Source organism: Pogonomyrmex barbatus, unplaced genomic scaffold (genome assembly GCF_055798465.1).
Source record: "Pogonomyrmex barbatus isolate J1 unplaced genomic scaffold, ASM5579846v1 scaffold3, whole genome shotgun sequence".
Lineage (NCBI taxonomy): Eukaryota > Metazoa > Arthropoda > Insecta > Hymenoptera > Formicidae > Pogonomyrmex > Pogonomyrmex barbatus.
Genome location: NW_028297127.1, coordinates 12,066,988 through 12,080,534, shown reverse-complemented (window position 1 = coordinate 12,080,534; position 13,547 = coordinate 12,066,988). Strand labels below are relative to the sequence as shown.

At 30.9% G+C, this 13,547-nt stretch overlaps 2 protein-coding genes and 1 long non-coding RNA gene across 4 annotated transcripts; 1 reads left to right on the top strand and 2 right to left on the bottom strand.

The window, feature by feature from the left end:
* The first annotated feature begins 1,517 nt into the window (after nucleotides 1-1,517).
* Elp5 (Elongator complex protein 5) lies at nucleotides 1,518-3,082 on the top strand. Its single transcript, XM_011631912.2, has 2 exons — nucleotides 1,518-2,143; nucleotides 2,228-3,082. The coding sequence occupies exons 1-2, from the start codon at nucleotides 2,083-2,085 to the stop codon at nucleotides 3,013-3,015; spliced, it is 849 nt and encodes a 282-aa protein (XP_011630214.2). The 5' UTR covers nucleotides 1,518-2,082; the 3' UTR covers nucleotides 3,016-3,082.
* A 547-nt stretch (nucleotides 3,083-3,629) lies between these two features.
* anchor (integral membrane protein GPR155 homolog anchor) lies at nucleotides 3,630-8,872 on the bottom strand. 2 transcript variants are annotated; one of them, XM_011631913.3, is made up of 12 exons: nucleotides 8,715-8,872; nucleotides 8,157-8,308; nucleotides 7,937-8,064; nucleotides 7,481-7,770; nucleotides 6,597-7,408; nucleotides 6,418-6,485; nucleotides 6,205-6,351; nucleotides 5,983-6,122; nucleotides 5,665-5,854; nucleotides 5,436-5,601; nucleotides 5,178-5,364; nucleotides 3,630-5,085 (listed from the first exon to the last, which is right to left on the bottom strand). In XM_011631913.3, exons 2-12 carry the CDS (start codon nucleotides 8,157-8,159, stop codon nucleotides 4,772-4,774), a joined length of 2,445 nt encoding a protein of 814 aa, XP_011630215.2. In that variant the 5' UTR covers nucleotides 8,160-8,308; nucleotides 8,715-8,872; the 3' UTR covers nucleotides 3,630-4,771. The 2 variants fall into 2 exon arrangements, with proteins under 2 accessions (XP_011630215.2, XP_088934915.1); XM_089078789.1 differs by lacking the exon at nucleotides 8,715-8,872 and adding an exon at nucleotides 8,619-8,637.
* A 3,031-nt stretch (nucleotides 8,873-11,903) lies between these two features.
* On the bottom strand, nucleotides 11,904-13,480 carry LOC148936074 (uncharacterized). The gene is made up of 2 exons (XR_016139718.1): nucleotides 12,744-13,480; nucleotides 11,904-12,662 (listed from the first exon to the last, which is right to left on the bottom strand). It is a non-coding gene; the product is annotated as an uncharacterized LOC148936074 (long non-coding RNA).
* Nucleotides 13,481-13,547: the final 67 nt, after the last annotated feature.

Below are 13,547 nucleotides of genomic sequence, written 5' to 3'. Positions count from 1 at the left end.
CATGCAGGTGCACGCAGCGCGCCCGCTCGTCTCCAACTGGCTGAGACCCGGAGCAGCGATATTTCTGATCTTATGCGACGGACGCGCGCTACTCGACGCTACTCGGCTTCGCTCAGGGACGCGCCGCGATGATGCACATCGCGCTAGCCGCCCGCGTATCGCACTGTCAAAATAAAACCTCCCTATTGCGAGCGAAACTGCTTCGACGTGACACACACTCTGGCACTCATTTTCGCTATGTCTTCGGTCACGTTCGCCCACACGAATGGTCCAAGTGGCGATACGCCTCTCGGCTGCGACCGTGGTGTCACCTGCTGGTTCTTCCGTCGCGACAACGCCCGCTGACGAGGATACCAGCACACGATTGAATAGCCATGCCGCTGATCGGACCAATAGCCAGACAATTATCGTCGAAGATAATGCGACATCCTCTACTGGCTTATTGGTTTATGTTGGAAAGAACATTGGCGATGTTCAAACTTGAATTCAAAGAAACGGATTCGAATATATTCGATGTTCAATCTGTTCGAATAAAAAAAAATGAGTATTGCATTAGAATATTTTGAATATTTTAAATACTTCGAATAATTTGTACTTAAACAATGGTTTGTAATGTTAGTTTATTATATTTAAATTTGAACAGTTTGAACAGTAAAGAAGATTGAAAATGTAATAAATATTGGAAATAAAAGAGTAATTTTTCAAAAATATTTATTTTTAATTTAGAAACAACAAATTTAACAACAAAATTTAGCAACAAATTTCATATCTTTTCTATCAATATAGATTAACTTTAGTCTCTTTTAATTCGCTTTTATTTTTTTTAATTATAAGAATTAGAAAAATAAAAAATAAACTAGGCCAAGAAATAAAATTATCAATATAATATATCAAGTATTAATAAAAATGAACAAACTTTTATTTGAGTTTTTATTTCAAAAAATTCGGATTATTTAACATTTGAATTATTCAATTATTGATATTGTCTAATTCAAATAGATGGATATTTACAAATTTGTAATTGCTGTTTTCAATTTTTTTTGTAATTGAATTAAATTTCATAATTAAACAGTTCCTTTTTCGCATTTCGCATTTGAAATAGAAATGAAAAAGAATATGATCCTAAAAAAAATATGTACAAAAAATCTCGTTTCAAATATAAATAATGTAATAATATATTAAATTGTTATAAAAAACAAGAATCATTTAAGACATATTCGATATCGTATATTACACGAGTATTTCCATTACTCATCTTTCTTTAGAAATATTGATTAGCGGTATTATCGATTTTGTCGAAGATAAACAGGAAAAACAATATCTTGCAATATCTTTACTCGAAAAAATAAAAGCAATTATATAGATTTAAAAATATGTATTAAATATGTAATAAAATATGTAATAAAATTATACAAAATATTAAAATCCTACAAGAATTTATTGTTACAAATGATACTTATAAATCGATATCTCGACGATACTCGGTATTTCGATACTATCGCAGCGAGAATTAACTGTATTTATCTTTATTTTTATTAAATAATAAAATCCATAGAAAATTCTCTTTCTCTTTCTTTGATAACCTTTTTCTATTTTGTTTTTTTTTATCGAAGATTGATAACTTCCATAAAACCTAGGAGATTTCTTCCAATTTATATACGATGATTCATTTAAAATTACATTTGTCACAAAGACTTCGTCGATCTGGTTATGTTTGCATTCTCCGGATTCCGTATGATGTCACACATTAGTTCGGAGAAGCAATATTCATCGGAGCTACAATTTGCTATTTCTGACGCACTGTAACGAGAAATGCGATAAATTCTTCATTGATAAAACATTTCGAAGTGTTTACAACTATTTACAAAAAGTAAATACGTTGGAAATAATAATAACAATCAAAGTATTCTGGTTTCATCTATGGTGACATGTGCCATTCACCACCTTCGCAGATCGGTATTTTTAATATAGAAACGTGATATCGAAGAAAACATTATCACTTACTCATATTTATTTTAATTAATTAACTACTCCAGACTTTATTTTTTTATAAAATCACAAACAGTTTTATCTTCTATAGAAATGGCATATATGAAAACATTACCTTTATTAGATGGAGTGAAAGTAATTCTTATAGACGAAGGTTAATTCTCTTATTAAATATTCAAATTAAATTAATTTGTATTTTATAAATCAAAATAAGGATCAATTTTATTACGTTTTACAGATCAAGATGTAACACGTGCAACAGCATTAATAGCTGGATGGGTGCATATGTGGAAAGAAAAAAATTCCAATTACAGTATCGATTTATTATCATTTGTCCATCCAAAAGCTTGGTATGACAACGAATCGGACCCACTTACATCTACAAATGTAAATCTGCATGATTATTTTAGTGTTCAGTCAACTGAAGATGCTAAGAGAAAAGATTTGGAAAATCTTGATAATATACTTAAGACATTCAAATTGAAACCTCAGAATACTGTTATCGTTAACTGCTTGAGTTCTTTGTTTCTATATGTAGGTGTAAGAAGGGCTCTACAGTTTGTAGAGAAATTGAGTAAACAAGTGTCACAATTAATATGTATTTATCGGGAGGATTTTATACAGACCAAATTTCCTGGAATTGAAACTTTTGGCACTACTTATGTTAAACTAGAAGAGTATATAGGAAACAAGCTTACAAACAAATTAGTTTATAATGCAAAGCTTATCCATAGAAAACCAGGTGGTTCTGTGATATGTCAAACAGAGGTCATATGGCAGGATATTCAATCTTATCAGATTAGTGCTGAAAAGATTACAGTGCCAAGCATTTGCAAGACAAAGATAGAACCACCAAAAATTGAAACAACATTTAGGATAGAACTGAGTGCTCAAGAAAAGGAACAAAGAGACAAAACACCTTTACCCTATACTGTGAGTGCGAAAAATACATCCAAGATATTTTATCAACCAGAAGACATAGATGATATAGACGAAGAAGATCCTGATGATGATCTATGTTTTTAAATGTATAGAAATCAAAGGATCTGGATATGTATATGAAGAATATAGTAATAACATATTTTATATTAAACTTTGTGTGAGTTTATATATTTCTCTATAAAACATGTTTTCCCTGATCCTGAAAATAGCTTTTAGAAATAAGCTATCAAAATTTTAAAAACAAATATAAAATAATAAGGATAATCATTATTTCTTTCTAAAAAATATACAACCTGTTTCTGGATTATATCATTAATAAAATAAAATAGTCTTGAAAATGACTAACTAAAAATCGTTAGAAGTGTGTACCATTATATATCATTACATTATTGCTCAATTTATGAATCAGATACATGATATCTTATTTTCCCAGTAATCTAAATAGGATTATATCATTTTCTGGAATAATTTAGATATGCTTCAATTAAAAATGCTATTAGTCTTTTTAAATTTTCAGCAATTTAATCTGTGAATTTCTGAAGCAGTCACAATATTTTATTACATTAGTATATTATATTGTATATTATATTGTATTAGTATATTATATTGTATATTATATTGTATTAGTATATTATATTGTATACATTAGTATTATTCTGGGAGATGATTCTAGGAGATGATTTTAAACAATTAAGGAGTTATGTTTTGGTATAATTGTCGTGTATTTATTACTCATCGGCATATACAGATTATAAGATTTATTTTAATAAATAAAATAATGGACACACAAGTTCAATACAAAGAATAACATCGTACGAAATTCACAGCAGTTTTACTAAATTTTTCGAATATCTCATTACATAACTCTTATGTATTGTCAATCGGATATAATTAATACGTTTCTAAAACATTAAATACTTTCTATATTGCCTTCTTTGGTTCGTTTCTCAAAACTCAATCACCATTTTCATCACATTTTCATTACATTCTTAATTAAAACATATTATAATAAAAAATTAAGATCTTTATATATATAAAAATAGCTCTCTTTTTTAATATCAGAAGAATTTTCAAATTGATAAACTATGCGTGTTACGATTGTAGTCATATAATAAACACAGCCTTTATTCATTTTATAGGTTTACAGTAAAATAATTAAATAAACTGTATCTAATACTGATATTTTCAGTAGATAATAAGAATATGTTTCTATTGTGCAATATAAATTATATTTAATTAATATAAATATTTAAAAAGACGCTACTTTTATCAATAAATAATATTTTGTATATTTTTTTTCCTACGAATTGTATAAATAAAACTATATCATAAAATTATACAAGTCAAAATTATTTAATTAGTTTATGTATTTTAAAAATAACAAATACAATCAAACCTCCTATTTATAACACTGAGTTTTATTCAGTCTTCGTCAAATCAAATTCTCTTATATTGCTTTACTTTTACATTTGTTATTTTGATGTACATAAAATGAAAATAATCAGTGAAATCGTAAATACTATAAAAATGACAATATCTCATTTGTCTTATAAAGAAAATCCAATAAGGAAGATAAAGAAGTTACTGATATCATGAACAGACAATGTATAATGTTTCCATTTTACTATTTTGGATTATGTTATTGTATGTGAAGATCAAAAAAACTAAGACTAAAAAGATTTTTCAAATTAAATATATAAAAATCATGAAGGTTTGATTGTATATTATTATATATAATTCAATCATTCTTGCTTCTTATTCAAATGATCATTATTTAAAATATAAATAATGGAACTATTTTGTTCTGTCGGAAATACAACCAAAACATTCGAAAATCGAATTATGCGTTAAACGTATAGAGAAGATTTTGATCATAAAAGTGATGTGTGCCATCGACATGTTGTAGAACTCTGCTCTCCAACAAGCAACGACCATACCTTACGGCATCTTCTCGATTATTGACAATGCCAACTTCAAGCAACCAGTTGACCAAATCTGTCCCCGAAAAAACTCCTCTATATACTCTTAATAATCGCCTACGACACATGGATATACGTGCTCGACATGCGTCTAAATGACATCGATTAAATTGTTCCCGAATCTCTTTTACTTCTTGGCTGAGAGCCTCCTCGCAAGGAAGTTGTAATTCTTTTCCTATTAAAATTACAAAATGTTATTAAATGTAAATGTATGTAACATAAAATATAAGATTAGGTATGTATTATAATATTATAAATGCATCTTACCAGATTGCCATTTTCTACATATTTTTCGCAACCAATATCCTAATTTACCGAGACTAGGATCTAATCCAAAGATAGCAAACGCTATTAACGATTGTCCAAAATTCAAAGTCACATCTAAGAATGCAAGCTCGGCATAAATGCCTGTTAATTGTTCCATTATTAATGTTCCCACGGATATCGATAAGCCCTATAATACATTTCAAAATTAATTCTACAATTTTAATGATATCCAAATTAAAAAATTAATAATTTACGCACAATAAACATGGAACACAAAAGTAAAATAAGAAAAACGAGATGTCGCAATATTTGAGCATCATCATCTGCATTTCTCCCATTTTCTTCTTCACAGTTCTGTTCGTTTCTATCTTCATCAGCTCTGCATGCTCCATTTGGACAACCATTTTGGAATTCACAGCCCATTCTAGAAATTTATGTCAATATAATCTAGATTTCTTTATATTTACATGTTTTTGAATTGACTTACAGTGTGTTAGGTGTTGCATTAATTAATGGAGAAACTAAATCTTCCACATCTACTACAGTTCTTTCATTTCTTTCATTTCTTTCATTATTTTCAGTTATAGAATTTTCTACGTTATTTCTTAGATGCTCGTATGACATTGTATTATATCTTCTTTGATATCTCTGTTGCAAGATCAAACAACCTAATGTCACTGTGCAAAATAAGTTCTTATAAAATTTTATAAATTAGGTGTCTATAATAATCTAATAATAACAATTTTAAAAATATAAACTAACACTACTAACGCATATACTCTCTCTTTTTATTCTTGTAACATACCTATAAAACAGAATATTAATATAAACGAAGATACAGCAGCTTGAGTTCTGCCCAATTGAAAATTTGGATTTTTTAAATCAAGATCAGACGGATTCCATCTAACAGTGAGACATATTAATGTTACCATTAAAAGTGGCATTCTGCAAATTAATATACATTACAATAGATATCAAATAGATATTAATATAGAAAATGTAAATTGTAAATTAATATATTTTATACCCCCATCCAATAGGATAAAACCATTTCTGGAGATTTTTAACAAAAGACAATGAACGTGAACTCAGAAATAGTAATGTTGCTGCGATCGCAGCTGTCCATATTCTGCTGGCATATACACCAGTAGTTATTAGAATAAACTGGATGTACCTATAATTAATAAAAATAATTAATGACAAAATTTTATTTCACGAGTTATCAATTATTAAACCTTACCAAAATATTGTTTGATTATTATTTGAGTCAAGTTTTGACCACATTATCACACCTATTGCTATTGTGAGCTGAAAATAAATAGAAAATATTTTGTACAAAAAATTCAACTAAATAATATATGCGTGTGTGTGTGTGTGTGTGTGTGTGTGTGTGTATGTGTGTGTGTGTGTATTATATACCTGTGCAATTATGAGACAAAGAGTGCATCGATGAGTAACTTGGTTGTATCTTTTCCGTCCAAATCCAAGAAAACATATCAACAACCATATACAAACTGCTGTTGACGCAACACTTATATCAAAACAAAAAATATTCAGTTGTCGTGCATAATTAGCTGGTGTAATTCCAGCAGAAACTGCATCGATCATTTTAGCCGATACGAACATAAGCGGAGCAGAGAGAAATGTACAAGCTACCATAGCGGATGCAATTAAGTCAATCTCGAGATTGTATCTTAAAGTGAAAATAAACAGAGCAGGCGCTGTCGGAATGGTACCATACAGGAAGCCATATGTGCTTAAATCTCTTGTTTCCGTGACGTTATCCCCAGCATTCAAGAGAATAATAGATTCTCTTATGACTAGAGGCAAGACTAGCAGCTTCACTGAGATTAATATACCTGGTATAACTAGCGCAGTACCTTTCAATTTGTGTATCTTTCCTACCATCATTAAACCAAGTAGGAACAATGCGCTAGCCGAAAAAGCATTACCAAATACTTCGAGGATCGCAGCGAGCAAATGTGGTACGCTGTGACTAAAGATAAGATTTCCTACAATCCCCAGGACTGTCATAAAAAGCACAGGATTAAACACAACACCTTTCACAACAGAGTAAACCATATCTCTTAAATTTGTATGCTCTTCAACACGTCGTTTGCCTATCTCCAACAAAATGAAACCAATTGGATTTAAAATTGCCAGTGATATAGGAGCCATCAGGTATAAATAAGCGGCATATTCCGGATGCGTTTTTCCATAGAGAGCAGCGACTAAAATGACAATATTAAAAATAAAGAATACTAGATAATACAAAATTATGAATTGTGCATGATAATTCTTACTCATAGGATATCCAATGGCAAAATCATTGCTCTGAGTGGTAAATATTGCAAAGAGTGCAGCACGTCCAGGATTTGATGGCTTTTTAATTACTAATGAAACTGCAAGCACTATGATAAAGACACAACTCTTAGCAAGTAATACAGCGAGAAGAAATTTCCAATTAACTAAAGTGAAATCCAGCTTTGCCAAAGACATAAAGATTAAAGAAGGTAAAGCAAAAGTGCCAACAAAAGTATTTAGGCCATTTGCTTCCGTTTTTGTTATCACACCAAATCTTCCTGCTGTATATCTATAAAATATAAACATCCATTATAATTGTTGCAAATTTTTATATTTAAATATATTTAAATCATATAAGAAAACTTAAAAATCAATTTTAGAAAAATTTAAATACATTTATTTAAGTCTTTAATTCTTTTTAGACAATTAATTAATCAAAATATACGCATCCTTACCCACATAGTATAATACCGAAGCATTGTATCAGTGCAAGATACAAGTTATCAGTTGGTTCATTTTCCGTTTCTGCATATTGATTTGAACTTGGTGCTAAAGATGTCGATAAAATACTTTCTTGATTAATCTAAATCAGAAAAAAGTATATATGTATTATAAGCACGTTTAATACAACATAAATTTGCAAGCTATAATTTATTTTATATTTGATTTATATACCATTTTTTGCTATGTAAAAAGAATTATCATCTCAATACAATGTAATTAGAGGTATAAAATTGATCTCCTTGCGTAACGAATTCATATAACATTGTCCTCATATCATTAAAATATCAAAAAAGGATATGCATGTTTCAAAATTACAAAACAACCTGCAATCACAAGTTGTCTTTTAGTTTTTTGCATAATTATAAAATCCTTTCACATTCGTCCGATTTACATTCTAATAGATTTATCAGTATTCAAAAAGCAAAAAAAATTAAAGAATTGTGAAATAATATTGTATACTTTTCACATGCACACGAAAAACACACACACATGCAATTTACATAAATAAAGAACTTTATCAATAGAAAGAGAACGATAAATCATCAGCATTTTCTTTTCCTCCAACAGTCGCATTGGAAATTCCAATTCAAACATATGTTTAAAGTCATGATTTAACATTCGTTGTACAATTACTTAAGATATCACTGTATGCGAGAGATATCGATCAATCGGAGTGCATGTTTCGTCTCGTAAATGCGGTAAAGAAGCGGAAAATTCCGTTGTACGTACCGCGTACGTTATCTGAATTTTGGCGACAGAAGATGAAGAGATTCCTATATCGAGTTGTCATGCGGGGACAAAGTCCGGCGCATCGTAGGCCATTCGCGACGGGCGCGAAGTCACGCAGAACGCAAAGCAGGTGTTCTCGCGCAGCCGCGACCATCAGTTGCCTCGACAAACGCGTAAAATGAGTAGCGATTGGCTCCGCGTGTGTCACGTGACCCGTGAATTAATCACGTGCTCAGGTATGAGATTGGCAATCGATCTTCAAAATGTCAAATTATTTTATTTTGCCAACACGAGCGAACGGAAAATGAATATCCATTATGTCCGTTCACACTTGGTTGTTTTCATCTTCCTCTTGTAATTTATGCATTTTAAATTGTATAATTATAATATCGATATATATATATATATATATATTCACTTACTATAGAATCATTAATGCGTTAACTGCGCGAACTTGTGCGCGGATATCGGAGCACGTATCGAGAATATGCGATATATGTATAAAATCTGTCCTTTTTAATTTCTTGTACGATTCATGCTTCCTGTTTTTCTCTCCACTAGAGAAAAAAAAAGAGTTGTTCAGTTGAACGGTTCAGCCAAAAAGAACAGGTCTGTAAATTCACACAAAGACATTAACGATGATATGTATGACCGTTAATATTATATCATTTTAGATAATAAATGATTAGATAATAAGTGATAATAAGTTTAAAAGTAGTTTGATCGGTTTGAAAGTAATGTCATATAATCTTTACTTTGGGTTTAATAAATTGATTACAAATTCATCTATGATCATAATCATATTAAGAATGATTATACAATAATAATAGAAAGTCGTCAAAATTTGAAACATATTTAGAACATATTTCTTATCTTTCTTCAGTGAGTGTGATGTAATTTAAAGTCCATTATGTCAGAGTAAAATTTTTCTCTTTGCTAAATAAATAATCAAATATACCGATTATCTCTTTTTTCCTCACGAGAAATTTTTATTGCGGAAAATATCATCTCAGTCAGAGTTCGAACTTAGAACATTCCAACCCATTAAAAATAACGACACATGATTGGCGATATGAACATTTTTTTAATTTTATGTATGTACAAAGTCAAAAAAGATAAAAAATAAGAAGAAAATTTATTAAAATCCTGTCGAGTTTTGCTCATTATTATACTTTTGCTGTTTGAATAGATTCTCAGCCTTATATTAAATTGAAGTATTTTAATAAATATAAAATTAAATAATATATAGATATATTAAGGTAGCTGTATTCAAAGCAAATGTTTATTAAAATTTAAAAAAGATTTAATGTTAAATATGCAATAAAATTAAAACTTAGGCCTTATTTCTGAAATATGAATGATATGATATACAAATTATTTCGTGATGCGCGATTATACATCGACAATATGATTAATGTAAATTGCGCAAAAAGGTTAATGAAATGACGTCTTAAATTTTCCAGAATCTTCGACTATGAGTTTGATTAATCGCAAAATCAATTCTATCTGACAAGTCCTATACTTATCTTTAGTGCATGATGATAAAAAACTCAACAAAACCTTTTAGATTATCATCAGTTTCTTATTTCTTTCGTCGTTTCATATTTTTGATTTTGATATCGTCAGATAATTAAAAACAAAAATCAGAATATTTTTCATCACCCACTTGACTTTCTATATCTCAAGCAGCACTTTTATGTTTTGTATACGATTTCTTCATAAATTTGATAACGCACGAGCAATGCAAATACGTAACAGACGTAAAAAAATCTTATTATGTAAAGGACTAATGCATCCCGATAAATTAGATTAGACGCAATTTTAACAACGTATGTATACTTTAAATGCGCAATACGTTTGCTTATTCATATACGATTCAGTAGGATAAGTTATATGTATATACAACGTTGGTCGTGAAAATATAACGTTAGTTAGCACATTTTAACTTTTTCAGACGCTGAATTATTATTCGCAAACCGATAAATGATGTTTTATGTTACAAAAATTTAGAAACGCGCGCGAATCATTATTATTTACGATGTGACAGTATATATTATATTACGCGTATATATTATATTACGCTCGCATGCATTTTCCACTCGGCGATGCAGCGAAATTGCGTCGTGATTTTGTAGCAATTCTACAGCACGTCATGCTGTTCTTTTTTTTTATACAACTTTTTCCTTGAATATAATTTCCTCGCAAGCACCTCGTACATACATCACGCATTCCTCGACCGTGTCGACGTGTGCTGTTTTATTTGCGCTTATGTAAGCAAGCCGATGTGTATAATTGCAATCGTGTAGAAATTCACGGTGTACGCGAAGTGTTGACCGTAGATCGCTGAGATCGCATTATTACCGAAAAGCTTACATCCGGTCCTGCCCTCAACCAGATGTATAAATTCCTCATTTCCCAAATAACTCGAATAATTGCATTCGTCCGCATTCTTTCACGAGAAAAGCAAGCTGCATTCATGAATGCGTCTATAAAATTATCCATAATTAAAAATTATAATTAGTAAAATATAGATAAGGAGAAGATAGAGAGAGAGAGAGAGAGAGAGAGAGAGAGAGAGAGAGAGACGCCAAGAGAATATAAAATATATAAATAAAAAAAAGTTGTACATGAAAGACATTCGAATCCGAAAGGCAAAGATTAAGAAAAATAATAGTAATGATAATAAAATATAGTCAATACAATCGAACGTTAAAGAGTCGCATGAGAAAACTGTATGCCTGCGCTTTCAAAAATTAAATTTTTTTTTTCTGCAATCAGTTTCCGTTTTCAATATATTTAGTACGCACTTGGCGCTTCGAAATATGAAACAGTCTATATAATATTCGCCTTAACTATACGTTATTCCGATATATGTGATCTGGCAGTATTTTAAGCCAAAATTACCGGGTGAGATCGAACAAAGGAACACAGAAGATCCGTACTGTATATTTACAGAGATCGTCACGATGATCAATTAATGCACGCGCGTACGTGCACATGTATGTGCGTGTGTATGTGTGTATGCGTATGTGCGTAAGTCTACAGCGGACAATAAACATATCCTGATATTTACGTCACTGTGATTGGCATGAGTCATAATCTCGAATGAAACACACAGTACAAAGAACCGCTTTATCAATCATTCGTGGCGGATGCCTTGATTAATTAGTTCTAGATAATGAACACCAGTTGATTTAGATGGATTTTTATTTCATTATCATTATATAATTATATTATAAAATTTGCGATTTCTCTACCTAACGCAAAATTATTAACGCCAGCATAGATTTAGGTTTATCGAGAGATAATCGAGAATGTTTAAATTTGCGCGTGTGTGTACGTATATGTAAATACATTTGCAAATGATAACTTAATCTAGATAATTATGATAAAGATACTGATTATATTTGAGATCAATTTTATAAAAAAAAAAAAATATACATATAATGTGTGTGTGTGTGTGTGTGTGTGTGTGTGTGTGTGTGTGTGTGTGTGTGTGTGTATGACTTTTGTTATATTTTGCGTATTATAAAATTGCAAAAGTCAACAAGATGTAGCAAATGATAACAAGCCTGTCAAGCTAGCCAAGTCAAATAACGTTAAATTTATCGATGACGCATGTATGAATTAGCGGGTCGAAAGCCGGGAGATATTCTTGCGCAATATTACAGAGGGATGTTTTGACTCTGAAAAACGCTAATTGACAAGAATGCACCGTAATAGATACGTAAACGGAAAATGCGCAGTATCCGAGAATGCGGATGATTGGTTTGTATCCAATTCTCATAAGTGAACAGAGCGTTTTACTGCGCCGTAAGTTCTAATCGGGTCATATAATAATCACGTGGGCGATAGTCGACATTTAATATATACGCTTTCTTGCGTTTCTTCGTCTGGAGAGGCCAGCGACGTCGTCGGGGCCTCGTCTATGTAGCAAGATTGTTAAAACTGTAAAATAAAGAATAAAAGAAGTCATGCAAAGGAAGTCGCTTCCGTGACATAATAAATTCAGAACTTTGAAATCCTTACAACAGTCATTCGTAACAAATATCGTGCCGCTTCCTTATTTGCATTCAACAATTGTCTCGCAAGATGTGCGCTGTTTCGCTTTTTCAATAACAATTTACTGCAATTCATTTCGAAATTCAACGCTTTTATTTAACGAAAAATAGTATAAATAACAATATTATATATATAATAAAAATTGAAATGTCAATATTATTTTTATATTATATTTTTATATATATAATAAAGCAAAATAAAATCTTAGTATTATATATTGACGTGACTTCGATCAGTGATGACAAAAGATCAATGAGATAAATATAATCGCATTTGATACACATGTTGAAAACTTGTCAATTAACGCGGTTTGCAGTCGCGATAACATCGCATCCGTGACGCACGATATAAACGTCTCGGCATAAAGTTCGCGTGAAAACTTGTGCAATCACAAGTATATAGCAAAGCTTGTAACGATTTATCGTTTTGGCAGTTTCCACGAACGGAAAAGACCACCCGTAGCATAGTTTTCCCCGACGAGTCGTGTCGTCGCTAATCGAAGTTGCGTAATCGCGTGATGTTCAAGGCCGTTCGAAATAACCGCTGAAAATGCGCGGAGCGACCTAAAGTCGAGCGAGGAAGTTCGATCGAACATAATTTTCCCGCCCACGCAAGGATCGATTAAAAATATCGAATAAATCGATAACGGTGAAATATTTTTATTTTTTTTTTTTATTACGTGTGATTCCGAGTGATTCGCGAAATCGCGTGTAGAGCCGGCACTGTTCAACGGCATTTTACGCCGCTTTTCATTCTTATCCGCCCCGTATT

Bases quoted from the DNA above. Each gene is read 5' to 3' on its own strand.
- Elp5 (XM_011631912.2), top strand. From the start codon at position 2,083: ATGGCATATATGAAAACATTACCTTTATTAGATGGAGTGAAAGTAATT. The intron at 2,144-2,227 runs GTTAATTCTCTT...TACGTTTTACAG, and splicing joins AGTAATTCTTATAGACGAAG to ATCAAGATGTAACACGTGCA.
- anchor (XM_011631913.3), bottom strand. The intron at 7,771-7,936 runs GTAAGGATGCGT...TATATTTTATAG, and splicing joins TTCGGTATTATACTATGTGG to ATATACAGCAGGAAGATTTG. The intron at 6,486-6,596 runs GTATATAATACA...ATTTATTTTCAG, and splicing joins TTTGTCTCATAATTGCACAG to CTCACAATAGCAATAGGTGT.